A 27,107-nucleotide genomic window follows, 5' to 3' on the forward strand; every position below is an offset into this window, starting at 1 on the left:
AGAAACTGCTAGTCACAAAGACACAGGGGTCTGTTCTGCATGGTGCAAGTAGCACAGGTGTATTTTTTCCACCCCAAGAATGGAGAGATTGTGTGAAGGAATAAAGGTGCCACACAGGACACCCCAGAAGACAGCTCAGAAATGAGGTCTCGAAGGAGATGGAACAAAATCAAGCAAGAGTTCTAAAAATAACAGGCAGTCTCCTCTATTGCTTGTACTTTACGAACCAGTCTGCACTTGTGAAAAATTAATATGAAAAACATTACTATTTTGATTTGGTAGCCTTGTACACCTGCTTTGCATCTACAAAAGTGCAAGGAAGTAGAAAATCAGGCCCCAAGAAAAAAAGTTTGAAACTACAGATAGCAAAGTCTGCAGACTCTGTTGTCACGGTTTCCTGTAGGAATATATTTAATCCAAAAATTATTTTAAATGATTTTTAGCTTTTTAAAAACATTTTAGTCAAGGTATTTTTAAAGTCTTGGTATGTAATATAAGCAGAATTTCAAATGCTACAGTCTTTGGGCTCGTGTGTGTCCATCTGATACAAATTCATCATCTGCGTGTTTATACTGAAGATATTTGGAACTTCAGAAGAGTAAGTAATTCTGATATCCATATGAGATGAGAAAATTATTTACTTGTCGTTAGGCTTCTCTGAAGTTATAATCTTGCATTAGCTATTAATATTAATGGGTAGCAGCTTTAAAACAAACAAAAGGAAGTTTTTCTTCATGCAGTGCAGGATAGGCCTTTGGAACTCCCTGCTGGAGGATGGTATGAAGACCAGCAAAACAGGGTTCACAGTTAATTGCTCATGGTATACTGACAGGATAGCTTAGAGCATCAGTTCGGGTTCAAAAAGGCATAGATACCGACTGCATAGGACATTCAGTGCGCGAAGCATCAGGCATACCAGTATAAAGACCAATATTTATGGCGAATGCTTCATAATCTTGGGGTACAGACTTCAGCCTTAAGATTCCAATGTGTTCAGACTGTGCTGACAGCTCTCAACAAGCTCTCCTTTCCTGAAATGATGGGTTAAGAAGCCCACTAAAAACACCAAAAACGTATTTAAAAAAAAAAAACAGAAAACCCTATGCCAGGGATGGCCAACCAGTTAGAGTCAAAGAGCCAAAATAGCTGTGGACAGAATGTAAAGAGCTATACATATAGCTCTCTCTCCATAGATATACATTATCTGTATTTATAATATCTCTATAGAGACAGAGATATATATTCCATATCTAAAATAGCTGTGGACAGAATGTAAAGATTCTGTAGAGATATTATAAATATAGATAATATATATCTATAGAGATACGTATTATATATCTATATATTCATATATCAAACAAATATAAAATATGCAGCTCAATGCCCTCCCATTCCCCCTATTGCCAGACACCTCCACTTCCCTTCCAATATAATCAAATTCCCCTCCTCTCCCACAGAACCAGGCACCCCCACAGTCCCCCCCCACTCTACCTCTAATCCTCCCCCTCCCCAAGAGACAGGTACCCCCACTCTCCCATCCAACCCAATGCCAACAATTTCTTGGAGCCGCCACCTCCACCGCTGCCACAAGCTTCTCCCTCCAAGCGGGAGCGGTGTTAAGCACTCCCGACATGTGGCTCAGAGTAGGAGCCATATTTCTTTGCTCAAAGAGCTGCATGCAGCTCTAGAGCCATGGGTTAGCCACCCCTGCCCTACACAATTCGTGTTATATTAATTATTCCTCAAGCATAAAAGAGGGACACACTGTCCAAAATGAAAGGTTCACAATTCGGTAAGCAAAACACAATTGACTCCCCAGTTAACTGATTAGTAATACTTCCCAATTCTATATTCGCACTGAAGTACAGGGTTTTTTTAAAACTAACCTTTTTAATTTTTCAGCACTCACCTTATTATAACTAACAAAGAGGAAGCCGTGCTAGTCTATACACTATCAAAACAAAAAGCAGTCAAGTAGCACTTTATTAGGTGAAGCTCACCTAATAAACCATTTTGCTAGTCTTTAAAGTGCTACTTGACTGCTTTTTGTCTTACTATAACTATTTGACCAGACCAGTCCAAGGCCGTGTCTACGTTAGCCCCAAACTTCGAAATGGCCACGCAAATGGCCATTTCGAAGTTTACCAATGAAGCACCGAAATGCATATTCAGCGCTTCATTAGCATGCGGGTGGCCGCAGCGCTTTGAAACTGATGCGGCTCGCTGCCGCGCGGCTCATCCCAACGGGGCTCCTTTTCGAAAGGACCCCGCCTAGTTCGAAGTCCCCTTATTCCCATCTGCTCATGGGAATAAGGGGACTTTGAAGCAGGCAGGGTCCTTTCAAAAAGGAGCCCCATCGGGACGAGCCGCATCAGTTTCGAAGCGCCACGGCTGCTCGCATGCTAATGAAGCACTGAATATGCATTTCAGCACTTCATTAATAAACTTCAAAATGGCCATTTGAGTGGCCATTTCAAAGTTTGGGGCTAGTGCAGACGTAGCCCAAATGTGCTAAATATCTGCTCAATTCATGCGAAGCTGACTGAGGAGTCTCTCAAAACTTGATAAAATTATCAATCAAAATGACCTGCCTTTTTATGATTTTACTTCCACAATTTTCTATCATTTTTATGCAAAAATCTGTGACACAACCTCCTTTATAAACATAAAACTGGGTTAGAAATCTAGAAGTCAAGTGAGCCAGGAAATCAGATTAACATTCCTTCAGCCTTACTTCTGCTTTCCCTCTTGCTCTGGGCTCTGCCTACACTCAACATTTGGATACAGGATCACTAAAACTGGCAAGTAATGCAGAGGTCCTCTGTGTTATATATCAAATTTTGTCCTTTGTATGGGTCTAGGGTTTTTTTTTGTTTGTTTGTTTGGTTTTGTTTTTTAATTCAACCTACATTTTCACCAAGACTGGGACAGTGATGTCATCATCCTGTATTTCATGGCTGTGGAATCCGTCGGCCCACGCTGTGGATCCAGACTGCAGCTTGCGTGGATCCAGACTGCAAGGATTAGGGCTCCCCTCCCCAGCATCCAGCCCATGGTGGGGTGGGGAGGCCGAGCCTTGTGAGACAGAGCTAAGCAAGACAGGTCCAGATCCAGCCCACGTGCTCTGTCGAGGAGCAGGGGCAGGGTGGAGGGAAGGGAAGCAGCTCCGCATGGTGCTGCTAATGCTCACTACTGTTCCTCCACCCCAGGAAAAAAAGAGAGTAGCAGCTGCAGAAGCAATGCTGCCTGGAGGTTTTATCCCACTGTTCTGACCGGCTAGAATTCTGACCAATCAGAACAGTGAAGGGCAATGCCTGCAAGTGGGGGGAAACTCATGTACATCCAGGGGTGCTACACAGGTAAGCTGCACCTCTGTCACTCTGACTTCGTGCCCCCAACACTCCTACACCTCCTCCCACCCAGACCGCATCACACCTCCTTCGGAACCCTCCCTCCTGCCCAGACTCCCATTCCCACCCTGCTTCTGCCTCCTCCCATCTCAACTCTCCACCCCACCCTGCCCTTGGCCCCCTCCCTGCCAGACCCTGCACCCTTCCTCCCAACCAGACCCCATACACCCAGCCCATTTCTGCACCCCCTCCTGCCCAAACCTCCACCCTGCTCCTGCACCCCCTCCTAGTCAGACTTCCCCAGTCCCAGCCCACTCCTGCATGCCCCTTCCACCCAGAGCCTCCAATTTGCATTCTGCTATTGCAGCCTCCCCCCACCCAGACCCAACACCCCAAGCCCACTTCCTAGCAGTCCCTCCCACATCGAACCACTCATTTTTGGCTCCACCCCAGGGCCTAGAGAGGCCCACAAAAGGGACTGGCCCTCAAAATGGTGTGTAAGGGAATAAGGGGAGCGGCGTGTCCTCTTTTTTCAGTTTTTCAGTCAAGGGGACTGCATTAGTGAGGGTTTTGGGGTTGTTTTTCTTTCCCCTGCCCCAACTCATCTGTCTGTAGGTCACTGGCCCCAGCCCAAAAAATGTTCCCCACCTCTTCTGTATGTAACCAGTCAAGTTTCTTCAAAACCTTCTCAAGCACTGTTAAGTTCAGTTTCTCTCTATGTCGTCCTTTCTAGCAGTTTCACAGAATGCACCCCAAGCAACCCTATTAGGCACACTATTACCCCGAGATTTCTACCAGCCTTTGTGGGAAAGCTAGGTACATCATTCTCACATTGAAATCAACCAGCCATGAAGCAGATGGTAGCTATGGAAGATTTTTAAACACTTCTGCTGCATTAGATTTCTTCACAAGTTTTATGTGACATGCTGAACACCTCTATGTCAGATATTTAGGCTGCCTGTGCCAGATTAAGTTCTCTCATCTTTTTCATTTTAACTTCACTGTCTGAAGAAACAGCAGAGACGTCCTTGTCATACATTTCTCCGTATCTGTGGATAGCATCATCAATATACGTACAACTTTCTACAGTTTCTTAAAAGAGACAGAATCACTGGCATTCAACAGGAACACACTTTTTTTTTGTATGTATGCTTATAGCCAATTACAGGATCATTTCTCATGTCTGACCAAACGTCTTCATTAATGTCGATTTTTACTCTTTAATTTTTCCTCTTTGGTCTTCATCTGCAGCATCTAGAAATACACCAAGTTAAAATCTGCCAGTACAGACTGCTCTAACCCCAAGCCCTGTCATCCAATGGCTGAAGTCAACTCAGGCTTATCTTCCAAGGACTTCTCCTTCAAGTCCCTAAAATCTTTAAAGTTTTGAGGACTTTTGCTTGTCTCTTGCTATGGACCTGAGATTCAGAAGTAAGATTCTTGCACAGGGATAGACTGTTAGAGAAGAAGCACTTACCGTGCACCTTTAACCATCTCTACTTTCTAATTGCTCCTGTGATTCACTCTAATATTCCAAAACCTTTGGACAGCATAAAATCAACACTTCAGTACAAAACAAAATAGAAAAAAAAATCTCCCAGAGACATGGTTTTTTCCCTGCCTCCAAAGCATCACACACCCTCTCTCAAACTGGACCAGCACTCAAAGGTTTTAGGTCAAAATCCCTCAAAACTCATCAGCTTTTCAGAAGTATATGGTATTGCCGAGTACCTCAATTGCTGGGTGTTCAATCAGAGATGTTGTAAAGTGCTCCAATTTCCATTAAGTGCTAAGCACACACCCTCTGATAACATTGGCCATATTATTTATTACATAATATATATTTATATACAATTACCATCCAGTCAATTTTAACAAGCGTGACTGGGGTCCTCTTGCTTCATATTTATGTCACAGAAGTTGGAAAAAAAAATGACAAATGAAAATGCGGCACCCTGAGCTAAAGCCAACTTACCACTCAGTTGGTAAGTTGGCAATTCATTTGCCAAACCTGCATTCCTGTATTTTAATCCTTAGAAGAAAGATGGTAATACAAGCACAATATGAAGAGAACTGGATTCAAATCATTAGAGGTTCACAAACCAAACATATGAAGCTCTGGAGGTCGCCCAAAATAAAATTGTGCCTAGGTGGTGATGTCCATTCAATAAAAACTCAATATCCTAATTGGCCTCTCATTTTTTTTCCCTGAAGAGTATTAGTAATCATAACTGTAATGTTGCTCAGCCAATTACATTAGTGTTGTGAGAAGACAGATAGGGCCAGCAGCCAATCACTGTGCCAGGTCACTGCCTGTTGACAGATAATGTACAATTATCAAGCAATTAGTAAATGAAGTGAAAAATTCAAACACCCATTTCTCAATAACATAGAATTCTTTTAAAAATAAAAAATATGTTTTAATAACTTTGCTTCGGCTGCAGCTACACAGAAAACTGAAAGCTCCTTTTTTCCACATCCCATTCTAACTGAGTACCATTTATTAAACTGGCAAAATGCCTTGATTGTATTAAGCTGGCAACAAAGCAAGGTGGTGGCCATCTTTAAACCAAATTGCCTCTTACAAACAAGTAAACATTGATTTAAAAATAATCTAATAAGGACAATGAAATAAAGTCTGATGATGAAATGCTACAACACATGGTTATATGAAGTTGCTGAGAATGCATCAGAACAGTGCATTAGAAATTCTAAACTAATAAGACACTTGTGTGTTTAGGATTATACTAAAATAAATACTTTTGTTTTGTAGATCATTTTTTCTGTCCTCTTCCATATTTAACATAAAATAAACTAAAAGAAAGCTGAAACTAGTTAACCCTACATGTGGGCACTGTTTTCCATTATCCAAAAAAAAAAAAAAAAAAATCACTGTGCTTGCAATTGAATATAAAATTTCTCAGTCTGAAGTAACATCTTTTATTGGAGTTCTGGCAGAAATCTGCAAACTTGCTTTTTGGATAACATTAATCTATTATCTCCTTCAGAAAACAAATACTTCATTCCCACTAATAGCTGTTGAGAATGTGGGTAATTAATTGTTTTCAAAAGGGGTGGTAAAGGGCATAGGAGGTCACCATCAACAATGAAATCCAACTAGACCAGAGGAGATTGTTACATTTATATGTCCTCTGATACAAAGAGAAAAACAACAACAACAACCACCACCACCACCTTTGACTTTAAAAGAGAGACTGAGAAAGAAGAGAAATAAACCACAAAAAGCTTTGATAAAAATCAACCCTGATGCAAAGACATGACAGACTCACACACTGAACAATATTGGTCTCGCTCCAGTAAACTAGTACTGTGTAAGTGTAAGCCCGGAGTTTTTCTTTTTTGGATGAGAAAATCTACTAGAGGAAGGGAGAAAGGAAGAGAAATAGGTACTTATGCTGACTAAAAAACAACACAAAACAAAATCCCCAAAACCCAAAGAAAAGTACAGAGCTCCATGATGTCAACCAAAGAAAACTCTTCGCTTTCAGTATGTTCCTCTAAAAAGATGTGCCTGCAGCACATTAAATAGTTTAGAGATGGTGTGAAATTTAAGGAAATAAATTATCATCATTCTTTATTAACTTTTAAAACATCCCCTTACCTTCATTCTGAATGCTCTTGATTTGAGCATTTTCCTCTGGCCTGAGCATTAAGCAGAATGGCACAGGGGAAGAGAGAACGAGCAAGCCAAAGCAACACAGAAAAATCCTCCACCAACCTGTTGTTGTGGATACTGCATTCCTCCAAGGGCTCCCGAGGTCCGTCCCTGCATTCCCATTGGATATCGTTGAGGTCCTGGAGGGCCATATGACTGCCCTGGATATGGACTGCTTTGCTGTGTCTGAGAATGAGGATTATTACCCATTCCGTATAACTGAGGTCTCTTCATTACCATTGGATCCATTGGGCTGCCCTGTTATCAAAAACAAGCAAAATCTGCATTAAACATACTGTAGCAAGAAATCAGACACACCTTATTATAGCATTTATTCAGCACAAGTGGACCTTTATTCTGAAGTCATCCTACAACAATTCTACATAAAAAATGCAGCATGTTCCAAACTTCCTATTAATTAAAAATGTGTTTTGAAATATGCAAATGGGACTTAAAATCAGATATACGACAAAAAGATTTTGCACCCGTCAGCAAAAAAGAGAGAGAGAAATAGCATTCAAATTTTCTTCTACTGCTGTAAGAGATGGGGGGAAAAAATCAATAAGCACACTAAACATACACATAATGATTAGTAATACTGCCTTTAACATACTCTTCCAGCTACGCCAGTTATATTTAAGTGTTAAGACACTGTCCTGCACAAAAACTTTAGCCTGGAGAAGCTGGTTAGTTTTCAAATTAATAAAAGAAATAGTGAAAGAAAAAGAAAGTTCTGAAGGAGCACTAAGTGTATGGTACATTACATTTCAGAGCCCTTGCACTGCAATCATGTACATTAAGCTTCCAAATCATAATGTGAGTCATAAGCCACATTTCACATGAAAGCCAATCTGCTTCCTTGCCAGAGCTCAGAAAATCCAGGACTGGAATGGCTATTTAGTTATTGTTGGGAAGATGGGGGTAGGGGGAGGAAATGTTTGGTTTTTGGCAGGATGTACTATGCACCTGAAGAGTTTCATGACTGGTGTCAACCAGTGTGCGACATCTTACTCTCAGCTTTTTAAGGAGCGACCAACTGAATCAGAACAAGATTAAAAACTGTCAGGTATAGCCCTATTATGTTTTTACAGTGCTGAGCTACAGCAACTATCCTCTACCCCCAAAGTGCATTAGTCCAAGGTACAGACAAGCTACACTTCAAGAAAAAAAAAAAAAAAAAAGCCTAACATAATAGTAGCTTAATTAAAGCAGGGTTTTCACACACTCATACAAGTTAGAAAAGGACAAGATCTATTAGTTTATCTAGCTCATTTCCCTGTGTGTGTAGGACTTCTCTGCAGATGTTGCCCAATCTAGTTTTAAATGTCTCATGAAATGGGGGATTTTGAAGACAATTCCATAGCCTACTATGCTATGACACCAGTAAGTTTTTCCTGGTGTTCAATTTAAACTTCTTTAATAATTTTATCCAACTATGGCTACTTACAGTTTGGTAAAACACTATTTTTTCATCCTTCTACATCCAGCAAAAATCTGCAGGGTATGCCCCTTCTAAATTAGTCATTGCTTAGCTAACCATATATATTTAGTTACTTTCAACTCTTTCTTCATTAATAAGTCACACAAACCCTTAATTTTTATCACTGGCCTTCTTTAACATCCCACCTATTTGGCAGCTTCTTTCTGACAGCGAGGTATCCAGAACTGAATGCAGTATTCTTTGTGTGGTGTAGACGGGACCTGTTACTTCTTTACAATACGCGACCCTACACATTTATTTTCAAAGTACATTAGTCTGTCTTTCTACCACATTAAATTGCACACTTGTATCTAACCTTGCCCCTGACACTGAGTTCCAATGTGATGTCACTTAAATCAAACTCTTCCCAGGTGGTCAATAATTGCATGTACCTTTTAATCTGAGTGATGTGAAATCCTGGGCTCTGCTTTACAAAATCACTGAACGCTCACTGGTGCGACTAAAATCAGTGAGAACCGGGCTTTGAACCCATAAAGTGCTATGTAAAGATACACTCTCTGGGGTGGGGTGGGGGCAGAAAAATCAGGCTACAAGCCTCTTAAACTGAACTCCTCAAACTAGTGGGCATCCCTTTGCCTCAATTCCCTACATAAAAACCCAAATAACATTACCCTGTCATTGCACAGGCATGTTGTAAAGATCAGTTAATTAATGTATGTAAAGCACTTAGGATACGATTATGATGAATGCCATAGAAAATTAATTAATAAAAAAATGATTTTTGTCTGTCTTTGTAATGGTCCAAAATGAAGCATTCGCTCTATTAATATGCTTTTAGATGTACCTAAAGTCCATGTCCCCTTCTTCCACTAATATAAAATACCTAGTTTGTCCAGCAAGATTTGTTCATTTACAAACTTATACTGAAGGTTCCTTTACCCTCTTGGTGTTCAGTCCCTGTCTCCCACCCCACACCCAACTTAACATTTATCCCATTGGTTTGCTGAAGACAGAAGTTACAGCACCAGAAAAACGATTACATATATCACTCATTTTCCAAAGACCAGAGAAAGTTCTGTTCTTAGCCATATTAGTTCTCTAACACTTTTCAAGTCATTGTCAGTTATACCATAAGTTTATCTGTTTCTTCCAAATACTCAGGAGCACGTAGCCTCAGATATAGAGGTATGCATTTTCACACTTTCTAAGTATTCACTCACATTCCATCAAAGCCTTCATTACTTCTCAACTGGCTAAACTCATCTTCTTTTTTATTATAAAAATAATAATAATTATAAATGAAAATACAGTATTTTAGCATTCATTAATCTCATCTCACCTCCACAATCAATGGACCTAATTTCTCTCCGAGCCTACTTTTCCACTCAATACTTGGAATAAAAACAACCTTTACACCTTTCTACTGCTTTGGCTAATATTTTCTCATTCTGCTTGTCTACTGCCCACGCTTCTTGCAAGCCTTCATGGACTGCATTTTTTAAATTTCCTCTATCCTCTTTGCAATTTCTAGTGTAGGTTTCTTTTAAACCTTAGATATTTACACAGCTACTCATCACACCATAATGTAAAATCTTGTTCTCTGCATTCTTCTTCAGAGGTAGTGGAGCATACAGCAGCTTTATTATAATGTCCTTCTTATGTCAGTGTCAGATTATGTGCTTGTACATGACTTCCAGACTTCAACTGCAACAAGAGCACATATAATAATAATAATCCGGAGTACTTCTTTGAAACAACTCCAGACTTGCTACTGGTCGGACGTGAATCAATTTGGAGTCTAGAAGTTGACTGCTTGGGCTGTTTGAATCAGAGAAGCTTTGAGACAACACTTTGAAAATAAGAACCAGCAACATATCTCTCTGTGATTGGGGTTGCAATTTTACATTACATGTAGTTTCCTTAGGAAGCAATGGTGACAGTTGGGGCCTTACATTCCAGTAAGCAAATAATTACAATGCCTGTGTACATATTGTTGGTGTCTGCTATCTCAATTTGTAGAAAACAAAGATGAATTACTGTTCAAAAACTCTGTTTATATTAAACAAGAAATAGCACAGACACACAAGCTTTGCTGGAAGGGAGGTACCAGGGAAGGGCAGACCTTCCAAGCTGTATGTATGCCCAGCTACTGGTTTAAAAACAACAAGAAGTCCTGTGGCACCTTATACACTAAACAGATATTTTGGAGCATAAGCTTTCGTGGACAGAGACCTGCTTCATCAGATTCATCTTCATCTGATGAAGCGGGTCTTTGCCCACGAAAGCTTATGCTCCAAAATATCTGTTAGTCTATAAGGTGCCACAGGGCTTCTTGTTGTTCTCGAAGACACAGACTAACACAGCTATCTCTCGGATACTGGTTTAAAAGTTGCCCAAGGTCTGGAGTGAAGGGGAAACTGAGAAGTCCTGGAAAGTAGAAAGGAATCTATGTGTGGAGTTTTTCCAAATACGCTGCAGGGGAGGGCAGGCGTGCATATGCTTAGTCTGCAGTATTATTAAGGACTCCAGTCTCTGTGTTTGCTCCTACATTACTTAAATCACGCCCCCCAGTAGTATCCTTCACAAATTACTGTTTCACTTTTTTATTCTGCTTTTCCACGTTCACTCAGAAGCATGATTAAGTTCATGTACATGATGGAAACCTTTCAGTGAAATACACCTCTAATAACATAATCACTTCCTCACAGACCCTTGGTAATCACATATTTCACCAAATGTCCAAAGCATGGCGATTTTTGGCAGGCAGTGGGAAAGAGCTCTGGATAGAGAAAAGAAGCTGTGATGCAGCCAGCTAGGGAAAAGAAATACTAAATTCTCCCAAACTTTTCCACAGGCAGGGTCATCGTAGCACACTCCTCAGTGCTGAGGGGAAGCAGGGAAGTGAGGTTAACTCTAGTACACACTTGCGGCCCCCAGCCAGTCCATGTGCTGTTCACCCATATTCTATTCAGGTCCCTGCATGAGTAATTATCAAACAGGGTGGAAAAGTTGCCTACAAAGGAGCAAGGAAAAAAGCAGCTCTTCTAAGGAACCAGTGGGAGAGGACTGCCAAGTACCTCCAGCAAACTTTCCTAGGGATTCCACCAGACAGATCTCATGAGATTTCAGCATACATCAATGCCCTCTTCTGCTGTACTGATTAGATGCATGGCAAACTTCCAGGACACAGAAATACAGCCAGCCTTGTACATTTCTATACTCTGAACTCAGTTCTGCTCTACACAAACCACAGCCACTTATCAGTCATCTTCTCTCCTGTTGCTTACTGGCCAGAGAACTGCCGAGGCAAGTCCAGAGTGTTGAACAAGTTTCTGGCTGCCTGTCACACTGGTAGCTCCACATTATCATCTATCTTCTTAGTTAGGTTCTCTTCCTGCTCCCACAAAGGCTACTGAAATATCAAAACAAAAAGCAGTCAAGTAGCACTTTAAAGACTAGCAAAATAGTTTATTAGGTGAGCTTTCGTGGGACAGACCCACTTCTTCAGACCACAGCCAGACCAGAACAGACTCAGCATTTAATATTTAACTACTGAGTCTGTTCTGGTCTGGCTGTGGTCTGAAGAAGTGGGTCTGTCCCACGAAAGCTCACCTAATAAACTATTTTGCTAGTCTTTAAAGTGCTACTTGACTGCTTTTTGTTTTGATAGTGTATAGACTAGCAAGGCTTCCTCTCTGTTACTATGAAATATCCAAGGGACGCTTGGCAGTGGAAATGGGCTCACCACCAAGGACAGTGTCCAGCCTCTTATAAACCTGGCAGGCATAAAGTGCAGCACGAAGACTACATCAACACTGCAGGCTTCTGCCAACAGCAGTTTTATCAACAGGACACACATCCAAGACTGCAGATCTGTCAGCAGATATCTGCCGGTCAAGAGCATTCTGTTGATATCCTTTTATACCTTGTTTAATGAGGAAGGAGAGATGTCTCAGCAAAGGGTTTTTTCCCCCGATATTCGGTCCCATGTGCATGGGCCAAATGTTGGAAATGCCTCTCCTGACAGAACTGCAATTTGCCTATCTTTTACTGACAATTCTTTGCAATCTAAATATAGCCCAAAGGTTTACCTCCATCACCTTATGGTATGCCTTCCTCAGTTCCTTTATCTTTGTTATGAACTGCAGTGTTTCCCCGACCATAGCCCTTTACAAACTAGTCTCAAGAGAGATGCATGGAGGTATCAAAATTTCTATGGCTCATGCACAGCAGGGACTGCCCAGTCTCCTCTCCCCACGTACTGAGAAGATCCAGCAACTATGCCTTGGTCCAAGGAGGAGAATGCTTGCTACACCATTGTCACCTGGGAAAATGGAATGAGACCTGTCCACAATAAACCAACAGGAAACGTAATCTCAAGAATTACTAATGCTAAGGCGAAAGGTGGATGGCTGTTTACCTGGCTGCGGGGCAATGTGGTTCAAACTGCTGATGAGAGCAGTCAGATTGGACATTATGGAACACCTCCTTGAAGCCAAGTAGAGCAATAAATTCAGGCATGGTATTTATACTGGCACGTTGTCACAAAATTTTGTATGGAAAGTCTTATGTCTCTCATCAGGCTAGTTTTATTTTGGTGATGAGACAGGGTGTTTTTGCTAACAAAAAGCACATCACAGCATGTACATATTCAGTGTTTTGTTGATATAAACTGCTCTTCAACGCTGGAGTGAAGACATGGGCTAAGTCTTTGGTCTCCACTGATCTGTAGCCACAACCTCTGCCTCTGTACTAAAAAGAACCTGCTTCTCCATTTGTAACAGAACTTGAAGCTGCAAAACCTAACAGTGAAGTCAGTTGCCAATCAGCTACCAACATTCCAAGATAAGCCATCATGAAGGTCCCAGCTACAACCCTTGAGTGAGAATTACAACAATTCACCACAAAAAAAATAACACAGGAGGCAGGAGGAGGCAAATGGGGAAAAGGTAGCCTATTCATAGACCATGGCTTGACCTCAAGCGGTTACTTATGAAGACTTCCCAAATAACATATCTAAAGCGAGGAAGATCTCAAAATATAAAAGTGTGCATTTTTTAAATGGGCGTTTAAAAATTAGGTTAACGTTTAGAATTATATAATTAAGCTTGGAAAATGCAATGTATTGCAAAAATATTTTTATGTACATCCTTAAAAATTTGACTTTACATTCTTAAACTACTTAAGCAGGAAAACATCTGCTCTTTATGTGTCATAATATCTTATTTAATCCCTTATTAAAATTTTTAAAAAGTACAAAAATCTCAGGTGCATACAGAAACTTAGATGTCACTCAAAAGAAAAAGAGACCAAATTCACCAATGGTTATCAGTGAAGGCAAATCAGTAAGATAATCAAAAGTATCTTATTTCATGTCTCTTGCCCCTTCTGATTACTGCACAATCTCAGTTGCAGAGGTCCATCCACAAACTTCTTCCTAGGCAGAAGAAAAAAAGGGGGGGGGCAGTAAAGGAAAAACTGATACCCACCCCAATACAAACATACCCCACAAAATCCTCTGCTACCTCAAAAAATTATCATATAAGTTTAAAATACAGGACATTTGCTTACACTGGGCTACAGGGATTTTCCCTGACATTCTCCTAAAACCGTTTAATATTACAGGAGGGTTAGGGGGTTCAACCATTTCCTAGCTATTATTTTGGAGGCAGATAAAGCTATAATGCCTACTGAGAGAACAAATCACAGCAACAACGAAGAAAAGAAATCTGTTTTTAATGAATCACATATGAGTTGCCTCTTCATGTTGTCACTGAAAGTGTAAGCAAAGGTTAAAACAACATTAAAAAGCAATTATATACATTTATCACACCCAACGGCCAAGACAATCCTATTGTCACAAGTGCATGTGACAACACAGCTCAGCACCGGTAGGCTTTAATTTGTTTGCTACCCCAAAAAAAAAAAAAAAAAAAAAAAAAAAAAAAAGCCACACACCACCCCAACTCTTAACAATAAGCATACTCCTGGCCCCATTGAAGACAATATAAGTTTTACCTCTAGCTTCAATGAGGCAAAGATTTCAAAATCCAGAAATCTACCTTCTCCCTTCAGCATTTCACCCTCCCCACCCCCAATCACCTCATCACCTCCACCTTGCATTCAGGAGGACCCAAAATTACCTTCCTCCCCTTATAACCATATTTCCTCAATTAAACACTGATTTTCTTTGCTCCAAAGCAGGGACGGCCAACCTGTAGCTCTCGAGCCTAGACTGCCCACTGATGCTCTGCGTACACACCCCAGCACCCCAAGGGAGAAGAAGCACATGGCTGCAGCAGCTGCTGCAACTCTGGCAAGTCCCAGGAATAATGGGAACTGAGTTATACTGGGGCTGGGGGTGCCTGGCTCTCGGGTGGGGAGGGCGATTGGGTTAGAGCAGCAGGGTGGGGGTGCCTCGCTCTGAAGGAGGGCACTGAGCTATGTATTATATACTTATTTGTATCTAGCTGTACAGATCTCTTCACACTCTGTCCACAACTATTTTAGCTCTTAGGCTATGTGTCTACACTACAAGAAAATATCAATTTTAAGTCATTTAGCCCAATTTTACCAAATGCCTGTCTTCACTGTAAATTCCACTAACGCAATTTATGGTGCACTAAAATCAACGTAATAATCGATATCATAATACCACAGTAACCTGACGGGTGTAGCGTTCAGTTTAAATTTAAAATTACAAATGTAGGGTAGTGAGGAAGTGCCATGTCTTTAACTCAAATTCATCAGCCTCCAGACATGTCCCATAAGTGCACCACAATGCCCCATAGTTCTCCACTCTGACCTCTTCCATCTCCACTGCTCTCAGGTGCAGAGGAAATAAGCAACAGGAATATCATTTCAGTTCGGCACCCGGAAGCCCGTAGCTGCAGGGTCATGAGAGGCTAAAAAGTCTTCTTTTTCTTTGCTAGTAGCAGGGCTGTGGGATCTGTGCTTCTGCGTCTACCTCTGAGGCTGCCTTTTTTTTTTTCCTGCAGTGCCTGGTGCCAGCTGCTGCACTCCCCCCACCCCCACCCCCAGCATCATGTGGCAGCTGTGGGTGGGGGTCGTGAGAAACTTCTTTTCAGCCGTTTACATGTTGCCCCACCTACCAATATCTCCTTCCTTCCCTCCCCAAGAGGCTCCATGTATTCTAGAACTTCCTCTTGCTCGCATCATATAGCAGCTAATCTGTGGGGGGGCGGGGGTTGTGCTTGGACAAGAAACTCTTTTCAGACACTTACATTTTCTCCTGACCCCCACATCCCCTCCCTTCCGTCCACCTGGAGGTGCCACAGACTCTGGAACTCTCCAGCTCCCAGCCACCTCACGTGTCTTGACCCAAACCAATAAAAGAATGTGCTGTGCAACGTGTCAGGCAACTTGTGCGTGGTATGGGTTCCATAGCCAGCCACAGGAACTCTCCCTGGTGGTCACGATTTTTGGGCAATAGAAGAAAATTCTCTGTGACTAGTGTGGCTGTCCTCTCAGAGGAAATTCTTGTATGACCTTCATCCAAAGGCCAAGGACTGGCTTTAGTGGGGGTCTTTTAGCTGCCCCAAGCCGTAAGTGTTTCAATGATTCATTGCAGTTTCAGTGCAGCACCGGTGTTGATTTAGCCACCTGGGGGAAGTCTCCCTGGGTGGTCACAATTTTTGGGGCTGGCTATAGTTGTGGTCTTTTTACAAAGGCCACTGAAGGCAATGTAGCAGCTCTATAAATTATCTCAGTTCTCGAACCAAGGCTTGCAGTGATACATATTCTTGTTCTGAGAGTCTTCTTTGTGAGGTCCAAACCTAGGTCCAAGCCTGGGCACGCGGGCAATATAGGCAGGTGGTGGGTCTCCCTGGGCAGTCACAATTTTTGGTGCTGGCTGTAGTATGGGTTCTTTTAGCCATCCAGGGGAAGACTCCATCAGCGGCCATGATTTTCAGGGCTGGCAGCTGCCTGGGGAAAGTCTCCAGTGGCTGATGCAGTCGGGGTTTGGGGGTAGCAGAGTATCAAGCACCCAGAGGCAGGGGCTGGAATCAGACTTGCCCTCCAATGGATCACCATTAAAGGATTTAAACTATACTCATTCCAATGTGGCAGCCCTTTCTTGGGCTCCCTCTCTGTAATTAAATCCCGGTTCCCTGTTATCCTCAGGCACAGAAAGTGCCACTGAAAGTGATCAGGCAGACATTCAGTGTAACGCCCATAGGTACTTCTAGATTATGGATTGGGTGCAAGCATTTTGCAGTGGTTGCAAAGATGAAAATTCCTGTTCTGAGAGTCTCCTTTGCCAGGAGGTCTAGAGAGCCAGATCCAAGCCTGAGCCCACTGACAACAGGGGCAGGTGGTGGTTCCTTCCCTGGAGTGTTGGCAAGCAACCAAAGCAGACATCACTGATTCAATGATCCATTGCATTTTCAGTGCAGCATACGTGTCTACTTGAACATACAATTCAGGTGCAAATTCTTATTCTGAGGGTCCTCTTTTCCACGAGGTCCAAATCCAGTTGCAGCTGGTGGGTCCTGCCCCAGAGCATCGGCCAGCATCAGGGGCATGGATGTAGCACTGCTGGACCTCCTTTACCCTCACCTGGACTTCCTCCATGCTGCAGCCGGTGGTGGCCATTCATCATAGCCTTGGGCATTACAGAGCTTCACCTTATGGTACTGCAGTAGATCCTCCCCACCCCACAGAGCCAGGAGGGTCTGCACCTTTCACCCGGTCCAGGAGGGACCCGCCGCTTGGTGCGCCAGGCTGACTCTTGGGCCTTTGAGACAAAACTATTGATCTGAGGATCTTCTTTGCCAGGAGGTCTAAATCCAAATCCAAGCCTGCAAAGATCCAGTGCTTCTGCATCTCATTTTGAAATCCTGTCACTTGGGAAACCAAACATCTCTTTTTCTAACCATTCCTAAGCGGTTCACTATCCCTCCCATCCTCTCAGTTATAAAAAGCATCTCTCTTATACAGGCAAGCCAGAAACTGCATGGAAAAAGGGACATTTGTTTAACACGGCAGGGGAATGAGGGAAATGAAGTATAGGAAATGAAATGTGGGAAAATATCATCAGATACCTACATCCACTTGTGGGGTATTTTTATCCCATGCTGCACAAGTGAAAATATCCAGAATGGTACAGGGGTCAGGGACCTGTGGGATAGGCAGGGAGCACAGAGCAGGCTTGTATAGTGGAGAAGGCATTTACATGGTGCAGAGGTTGAGCACCTCATCCCCACCTAGCCCAATGGGGAAGATCGTAAACTCTACAGTAATATAAACAGTAATGTTCAGTTCTTGGCCAATGACACAGTTCTTGGCCAATGACTCCAATGACTAAACTGGAGCTTGTGGCATCATATTTCTCTCTGCTACCAGCATATCCACATAAATGGGTTCATGGAAGACATCAGTGGCCTAATTCATCTGATAATTCTATTTTTTCTAGCTGATTTGCGGATGAGGTTCTCAGCCTCTCCACCAAGTAAATGCCTTCTCCACTACATAAGCCTGCTCTGTGCTCTCTGCCTGGTATCTGGAACTAGGGTTGCCAAACCTCCAGAATTGGTCAGGAGCCTCCAGGAATTAAAGATTAATCTTGAATTAAAGATTGTCATGTGATGAAATTTCCAGTAACAGATCCAACCAAAAATGGCAAATTTATCTGGAACTTAGAATTACTTCACTTACTGCACAGTGAAGCTACGGAAGCAGGAGCATTTACTGAGGCTTCGTCTACACTAGACCTTACATCTGACTGAAGACATGCAATTCTAATTATGGAAATTGCGTAGCTAGAATCAATGTATCTGCAGTCAACTATAAGGTGTGTCCTTTCTCAGGGAGGTCTACAGGAGCAATTCTCCCATCAACCTCCCTTAATCCTCATGATAGCGAGGAGTGCAGGAATTGACTGTGGACCCCAGAGAGATCGATTTTGCACATCTTTACCAGACACACAAAATCAAACTCTGGAAGATTGACACTGACTCGGTGGATCTTCCCGCAAATGTAGACAAACCCTAAGAGTGATGGCTGCTAGGTAGACAGCAGCCTACCATAGGCTGAAAGGAACTCATACCCTCTAAAGAGAAGATCCTACAAGGAAGAAGTAGCATAAAAGGAAGGCTTTATCAAATGTTGACCAGCTAATGAGAGGTGCAGAAAAAAAATACTATATCACATTTTAAAGAAACCCTTGTCATAATCAAATGATATGTAAACACATCTGGGGTATTTGCCTAACAATTTGGTCTTATTGGGGAAAATGTAAAAGGTTAATGTATTTTTACTAAGGGAAATAAAAAACAAGCCTAGTTGAGGAAATGATGACATCAATAGTGGGGAGAACAGCACACCCACATAAGTGATGGTACTGCTATAGTAACTAGGTCATAAACCTCAAGTTCACAGTTATCTGCAGATTTTCTACTCTTGAGTGTTACATGTAGTTCTTTACTACCACACACAAAAAAGTATGCTGGTCATATATCCTCAGCATTTATGGAAAATTATTAATCAAGTCCCACCTGAAACAATTTGTTAAATTGATTTTAATCACTGGGCTTCTCATGTGAAGCTTTGTATAATCAGCATTTCATTTACAAAATTAATTGCCTGATTGATTCTCAAGAGGCAGTAGCTGTCATTACACTGCTGTCATAACTTTTGAGTAGGGGTGTCACAACATGGAATTCTGACAGTATGAAAGGCACTTCTATTTAAAAGTTAAGGGCGGGGGTGAAAACAAACACAGTGATTTCACAGAGTTTCTCTTTGGTCTGAAAGACAGTATAAAAAAAAAATTCTGTGACAGTTTTAGACTGACTCCCAGACTTCCTTCCAATGAATTAATGGGCTATAACTACGCTTCAGCACTCCGTATTCAGGAGCAACATCTATGTAAGTCAACTATGCTTATATCTGCACTATGAGATAAATTCAATTTTATTAAAATCGATTCTGTAATGCTGGGTTTTATAAATTAGAATTTGAGTATCTCACCTCCCCACAAAGTTGAGTTAGTGCTGCCCCACCAGATTGCCAAACTTCATCTGTTGCAGCAGTGCATTGTGGGAATCTATCCCACAGTCCCCTCAGCAACGTAGCATTCTGGGTATTTTCACTAGTGCAATATGGGGAAAAAATGCCCCACAAGTGGTTGTGGGTATGTGATGTCATCTTTCCACATTGCACTGCCCTCATTCCCCTCCCGTGGAAAGCAAATGACCATTTTTCCAGGAGACTATCCCCGGGTGACAGCCAGTCCCCACAATCTTTGCTACAAGGGGGAGACTTCCCCTGCCCCAGGGACAGCCAGCCCCCAAAATGTTAAATTCACAGGCTTCCTGTTACCTTACTTCCTGCACACTTGGAGAGCACTGGAGATGCAACCAGCCAGAAAAGACAACTGCGGGGGCATTATGGGATACATGTAGGGCTCCTCTGGAGGCCAACAAAACTGGTTTAAACAGAAGCTGTTTCCACACTACCATTAATCTGAATGTCTATATTCGAACTTCCTGTTAAACCTGCTGGGGTTGCCAGAGTAAGAATATCAGCCACAGTGTCCCCTAAATTCAAAATAATGGTATTTGATGTGTGAAGAGTCACAATTTAAAATACAGTTAAGTGCCTCAGATTGAAATTTAGGTTGCAGTGCAGACATAGCCTTAGTAAGGGTTTTGTGTATGGGTATAATGGAGTTGTTGGTGGATATGGGTGTTAATAAGGGCATCAGTACTTTGTTTGTGGAGTACAGAGTATGTAACTTTCAAATGTAGAGAGATTTGTGCATATTCAATTTTTCTAACAAGGTTGTTTTAAATTAAACAAAGAATATGAAAAATTACACAAAGAACAGATATATAATTTACAACTCTTCCTTCACAAAATCTCTTATCTGTGATTTTTCAGGAAGTTTCCTAAACTTTCATGGATATATATTCTACTATTTCACTCAAGAAGATTAAACACTATATTTAAAAAAAAACAAAAAAACATCAAGAATAAAGCTGCTAAATTCCTTGATTCACGGTCGTTAAGATGCTACAGGACTGCTAAATTTTGTGAAGCTACAGATTAATAGGGCTGCCCCTCTAACTTTAAAGTTTAAAATAGTGTTTGCTATCTGTCCTTGGTTCATATCTGGCCCAGGTCAAAACTGGTGAGATGGCACATTTCACCGATTGTTGGCTGTTCTGTACCCTATAATAATATGTTGGTGATCTTAGTATAGTTTCTAGTGAACAAATTATCATATCACTAAACCTTATTGACCCAATTAACTATACTAGCAGTCTCAGCTGAGAGAGACTGTATGGGCAAAGATAATGATTCCAAAGATAGGCCCAGCAGAGCAATGTTTAAGCACTGGATATTGTTGACTGCGCTTCCCATGTTCTTCCTAACTCTGTCAATGCTGGCACCAGCCATGGCTATCAAACTAACTTTCAAAGACAAAGAACAAAAAACATCAAAAGCAGCTAAGTATCACACCAAATTGCACTGTGGTTGAAAGTGTTATAGACAGGAAGTGGATTTCTTCAAAAACCAAAGGCAATCATGAGAGTGAAGAGAAATGGGCATGAGAGGAGATTTTCAGTATTAATTTCTCACATTTTAAAATGAAGTAATAAATCTGAACAAATGAAAACACTGAGGAAAATCAAGTCTTTAAACTGTTTTAGAGCACACTGAGAGGAAACCTTGAATTTACACTCACACTTAAAGACAGCTACATTCCCACCAGCTCTTTTATATAAAGTAACTGATTTCTAAGTATCATTTTACAAATCTGATTAGGTTTTACTAAAATCTTGTTTATTAAATTGCTTTCTTTAGGCATGCATAGCTGCTAATTTGTTTCCAACTAAACCATGTATCATTTGAAAAGATTACATTGCAACAGTGAAACAACACTCTGGGGATTATACTTCATCTGGATTTTAAAATTAAAAGAACTAATAATATACAGTTGTAAATTTCCCTTTAAAAAGAAAGAGGGGTTATGTTTATCAGTATAACTGTAAAGCAAAACAATTACAGTATCTTGTATATACTAACATACATACTCAGACACACACACGTGGCAATACTTAAACATCTAAAGAGCTTGGGGTCTTTTTCAGAGTTGTTCAAATCACAGTTTCTTCTTAAAACAGAGAAGCTTACAGTTCACTGTGCCAACACTTGTAGCATGCAGTGAAATCCATGAAAAACAATGGAAGCAAAAGTGCAAGATTCTTTTGCCTTAAAGAGATATTTCACCTGTGTAATACTCAGACATGTCACATTACAAAAAGACATCTTTTTAAAAGCCTACTTCCAGAGATTTGTCAAAGGTTTCACCAGTGACTCCCATGGGCTTTAGCTAGTGACAAGGCTTAAAACTTAACACCTTATGTTTGCAACTCTGCCCCTTTGTTTAACAATGGCATGATTTCTGTGCAACTACATTCTAAATATTCTCAAAATATCATCATTGTTTGGTTTTCGTACCGAACAATTTAAGTAGTCATGTAAGACCAATACACAATATATTTATTTGAAGAATACAAGAGCAGAACATATCATCTTTATTCTCCTTTGCATCTTCCACCTTACCGATTTCAATTTCAACAAAATTAATATGGAATCTCACAATGCCATTTTCACAAGGTCTTTTATTCAGAATGTATATCATTTTGAACTGTGTCTTTGTTCCTTTCCCACACCCCTCTTCCTCTTCCTGTCCAGCTGCCACCCAACCAGCTGGTCCCAGTGTTCTGTCTCCTTCCAAACTGTCCTCTCTCTCTCTCTCTCTCTCTCTCTCTCTCTCATGTTCAATTATTTTCCATTCAAGGGACAAAAACTCAGATTGAAAGTTCAGGGCTAGGCCTGGGTCCTTCTTGTGCTTTTATAAATAATCAGAAGTAGGCATGAAGGGCAAATACTTTTTTCTCCAACAGGCAAAGCAACAATCAGCGTCCATCACAATTAGAAGCCCATGTCAAGGAGAAAAGCAGAGAGAAGAGATAGTGGGAAGCTAGGCAAATGTAGGAGCAGGACCACGTCCTAATCAGGGTACATGAGAGAGATCAAGAGGGAACCAGCGCTGTGAGGAGTAGCAGTCACTAAGCAGAGGCACTGGTTACCTGACTGGTTAAGGGCTCAGCTCCACATTACTGTGTCTGACTGCACTGAGCATCCAGGAAAGGGGGACTCTACACGATTTCCCCCACTTATTTAACTCCATGCCACCATACTACACAGGGCCCCAAAAACATCCTGCACCTACCTACACTTGGCTTAACCCACAGACAGTCAGTCAGTTTTATGCATTTCTTGTTCCTCCCACAAACAAACATACTCCTGCATGTGGTTCTGGGCCCTGATTAGTTTAGGCAAGATGTAAACAGGTTTGGGTCAATGAACACCCCCTGCAAACTACTTCATCAGGGAATAGTAATAGAGAGGTAGCTGTGTTAGTCTGTGCTCCAACAAAACAAACCAGCAGAAATGTAGCCCTTTAAAGACTAACAACATTATTTATTCGGTGATGAGCTTTCATGGGGCAGACCCACTTTTTCAGATTGAAAAAGTGGGTCTGCCCCATGAAAGCTCATCACCGAATAAATAATGTTGTTAGTCTTTAAAGGGCTACATTTCTGCTGGTTTGTTTCATCAGAGAAGTCGTCTTGCTATGTCTGCACAGCTAGGTCTAAAAAACTATAGCTGCAATAGCCACAGCAAGAAACTCAGGAGATAGCGAGGAACAGAAGGGGAGACCAAATGTCCAATAAGACAAAGCTTAATTACACTGCTACAGATTATTCTGCCTGCTGTTTGGGATACTGGGTTTCTTAAAGCATTCTTCCACTACAGAAAGGCTGTAATACCACTCAAGCACCCTCTCTATCACCTACTGTTCTGAGGCTTCCTGCGTTAAATACTGAAGTCTTACTGTGATAATATGCTACCAAAATTCCAAGACACTTTTTATAACCAAGAAATTCTTTCAAAACAGCGGTATCACTATGGGCTTTTCTACACAGTGATATTTACTGGTATAATTATACCAGTTTAACTCCCAGTATGGAAACTCTTATTTGGGTATAAAAAGACCTTATTCCAGTTTAGATTCTGTTGCTCTGGAAGCAAAGTAAGTTAACTGGAAAAAGCCACACTCATTCTGGTATAAATGGGCTACCACGAGGAATTAGAACAGTATGAACAGACACATAAAACACAGTTTACCCTTGTTTGATATACTTTATTTTTGAAGGATGAATTACTGAAATTAATCTTACTGTTTGCAATTTTTTTCCTCCAAAGCCATTTCTTGCAGTATTAAATTATTCCTCTGGTTGCATCATCATAAACTAACACTTAGAGAGTGACTGTGATCTTCCCTACACATATTTAGTTCCTCATAGCAAAGAGCAAATGGTGAGAAACAAGTGAATGAGGAAGGTGCCGTTTACACATTTATTTGTTAGGCTAACACCTACAGAAGTACATTGCCAGCTAGTTTAAACAGTCAGTGCTGCAATAATTTGGTTTCCATCTTTTTGACAATTTGAGTCACACCTCATTTGCTACCAAATTTAAAATATTTCAGTCACCCTTGAGAACCCAACCTTTTTTATTCCCCACAGAGAAGACATATATTGTTAAGGACTGTATTGCTAGTTTGACTAGAAACAGAGAGGTAGCTGTATTAGTTTGTATCTTAACAAAACAAAAAAGCAGTCATGTAGCACTTTAAAAGACCGATCTGAAGAAGTGGGTCTGGCCCACAAAAGCTCATCACTTAATGAGCTATTTTGTTCACCTTTAAAGGGCTACATGACTGCTTCTTTTTTTAATTTTGATTATAACCAATAAACAGGTTTTACAGAATTCTGCCATCTCTAACAACGATGGTTATCTGGTAATCAAAAAAATTAAAACCAAATTAAATGTGTCACCATTTAACAGTAATTCCAGCTACAATGTGGAAAGGCATAGACCTATTACTTTCACCATAATTATGAAATATATATATAGAGAGATTACAATGAATAATGATGCTTGAATTTTAGGGGTTTTATTTGCAAGCAACATAAGTAAGTCTTACAATAAGCTGTAAGGTAGTTAAGCATTATTAGACCCATTTTGCAGAAAAATAAATGCCTACCCCAAAGAGATTTATTTTCATTTTAATAATTATGTTATGAATATTTTTATCTTTAGGAAATACATTGTGTATATTGATTTTGTTGTTTGGATAATATCTCTAATGCCATTGAAAATGGTTTGTTAAAGCCAGTAGAAGTGGACCAACAAATTGTTACATGAAGAATGAGCAATGAATTATATGCGATGTGAAACAGTTTTTCTATCACCACTTGCAAGTTTAAATCTTGCAATGCATGTAAACAAATCCAGAAGTAAATTCATCAAAAACCTGTGTTTTCTAAGCTGTAAGTGTCCATCTTGTGGTGTTCTGCATTTTAAAAAACGAAAATTTGCTTACCGCTGGTTAAAAAAATAAACAAAGAAAGAAATTTTAAAAAGGATGAAAAAATAATAGGTGTGTTTGAGTGGGTATTATAAAGAGGGAGATTTTTTATACCAGTTTTATTGAAAGCCTGAAGCGTTGTCAGCCATTAAAAAAAAAAAAAAGATACATTTCAATGTTATAAGAGGATACTGTTCAAAGGAAGGTTAGCTTTGTGAACTGTGATTGAGGTTTGGGTTCTGATGCCAGCTATACCACAGACTTACTCTGTGACCCTTGGATAAGTCATTTTGAGCCTGATTTTCCAAAATCCTTAATTCGTGCAATTCCAGGGAAGCAAATGAGAATTCCAGGTGCTCAGGATCTTGTACATTCTGTACCTTGCCTTCTTATCTATGAAATGGGGATAACAACTCCCTTCCCCACAGCAGTTTTGAAGATTAAGCCCACTGACATTTGTAAAGTTCTTTTAGAATCTTGGATATAAGGAGTTATAACAGTGCAAAGAATTATTACTGAGCACCCAGATACTGTGGCAAAAGGCCACAAAGATAAGCAAAATTAACATTTATCGAAACAAAACCCCACATATGCTGAAAAAGAGCTATGGTTATGTCTACACCGGCAACTGAGCAACAAAACACCCAGAAAAGGCAACATTTTGTCAACAAGTGCCACAGGGTTTTGTCAGCCAAGCTAACGCCACTAGTTGTGGGGCGGGGGGGTGGAAATATTTTGCTGGCAAAAAAGTATACAACAGTGGCTATGCTACCCAATTTTTAACAACATTGCTGTAGTGACAAAAGCTGCATAATGTAGACAAAGCCTACATGCATCATCAAACCTCATCTCTAATTAGCAACAAAAGTTGATCCAATAAAAGATATTGCTTCATCCATCTTGCCCCACAAAAGTTCTCTTCTTCTGGTGGACTGTAGTTTGATACCACACAAAGGGCATACATTTCAAATTAGTTTAATAGTATTTGCTACTGTTCACAAATAAATATTCTACACTGATTAGTAATGGAGGACATTCACTTGATTCAGCTCCTCCATTGCTGGCCTCCTATTACTAGAAGGTTTGCTACCACGAGCTCAAATGCTGAATCTAGGAAGTCAAACAAAGCTGCCGACTCTGTAAAAGAGATGTTTAGATCTTCTGCGGAATGTCTGAACAGCAAGCTAAAAAAATTCAAACACATTCAAGATTTCTTACATTTTCCCAAGCACTGAATTTGAAAGTGACAGCCAACACATGCTACAGGCTGCTAGGTAGGGGCTGACAGTTTGAGCAACTGAAAGGATTTAAAAAGAGGTGAGGGATAGAGACAGCATGGCAGGCATCAGAAAGGCTGGCTCTAGCCTAACTTCTGAAAAAAGAAATTCAGCTTAATTTTCCCAACTTTGGCACCTTGTCTGGGGGGCAACTGTGTTAAAGTCACCTTGACCTACAAATTTCAAGAAAGATTAAATGCAAAAATATAGAAACACCAAAAGGCTAGATTTAATTAAGGCATTTGTTTCAACACCACAAGACAGCTCCATTTTGCAGTCCAGCCTTCTACTCTTCCTCCTTTTCAGGACTCCAGTGAAGCGATGAAAATGATAAATACTAAATATGACGACAGCACTGCACTTAATCACCAGTGTCCATAATTCTATTATTTACAACTAACAAAAGAGAAGAGAAGTATGACTAGACACTTCAGGCCAAAAGGCGAGTAATTCATCTACTCAATGAATCCCTGTCCATGAGCATTCTGAGATCAAAAAGGACTGTATAACATTTGAAGAGTCAAACGCATTACAAAAATAAAGTTTACCGGAAATATAAATTGAAAGAAACATTCTGAGCCATAACTGAGGGGGAAAAAATAAATACTGCACAAAATGAGAGGAGGAAAGACACAGAATTACTCTTAAAAACAGAATTAATATGAGCAAAATTTTGAAGACAATGTCTGATTTTTAAGAGCAAGGGCAAATCCTGTAAGTAGGGTATTCAACAGCAGAGAGATCTAGAGATAACAAAAAACCACCTTGCATCTTTCCCTGACACCAATCCAGCTATGTGACCAAATCAGGAAAACCTTTCCTGAAAGCAGAGGCAGGCAGAAAACACACAAAAAAAAGGAAGTAAAGGTGATTGATCATCATCAAAAGGTAA

General features: G+C 40.7%; 1 protein-coding gene across 16 annotated transcripts in view; it reads right to left on the reverse strand.

Moving 5' to 3' along the window:
• The window catches only part of ARID1B (AT-rich interaction domain 1B), a 462,469-nt gene that overhangs the window by 420,250 nt on the left and 15,112 nt on the right, over positions 1-27,107 (reverse strand). For all 16 annotated transcript variants that reach the window (XM_074990332.1, XM_074990329.1, XM_074990331.1 and 13 more), the window contains exon 2: positions 7,090-7,284. In XM_074990332.1, coding sequence (XP_074846433.1) covers positions 7,090-7,284 — 195 coding nt within the window. The remainder of the gene's footprint in view (positions 1-7,089; positions 7,285-27,107) is intronic.

The sequence above is a fragment of the Carettochelys insculpta genome, chromosome 3 (assembly GCF_033958435.1).
Source record: "Carettochelys insculpta isolate YL-2023 chromosome 3, ASM3395843v1, whole genome shotgun sequence".
NCBI classification, from domain to species: Eukaryota; Metazoa; Chordata; order Testudines; family Carettochelyidae; genus Carettochelys; species Carettochelys insculpta.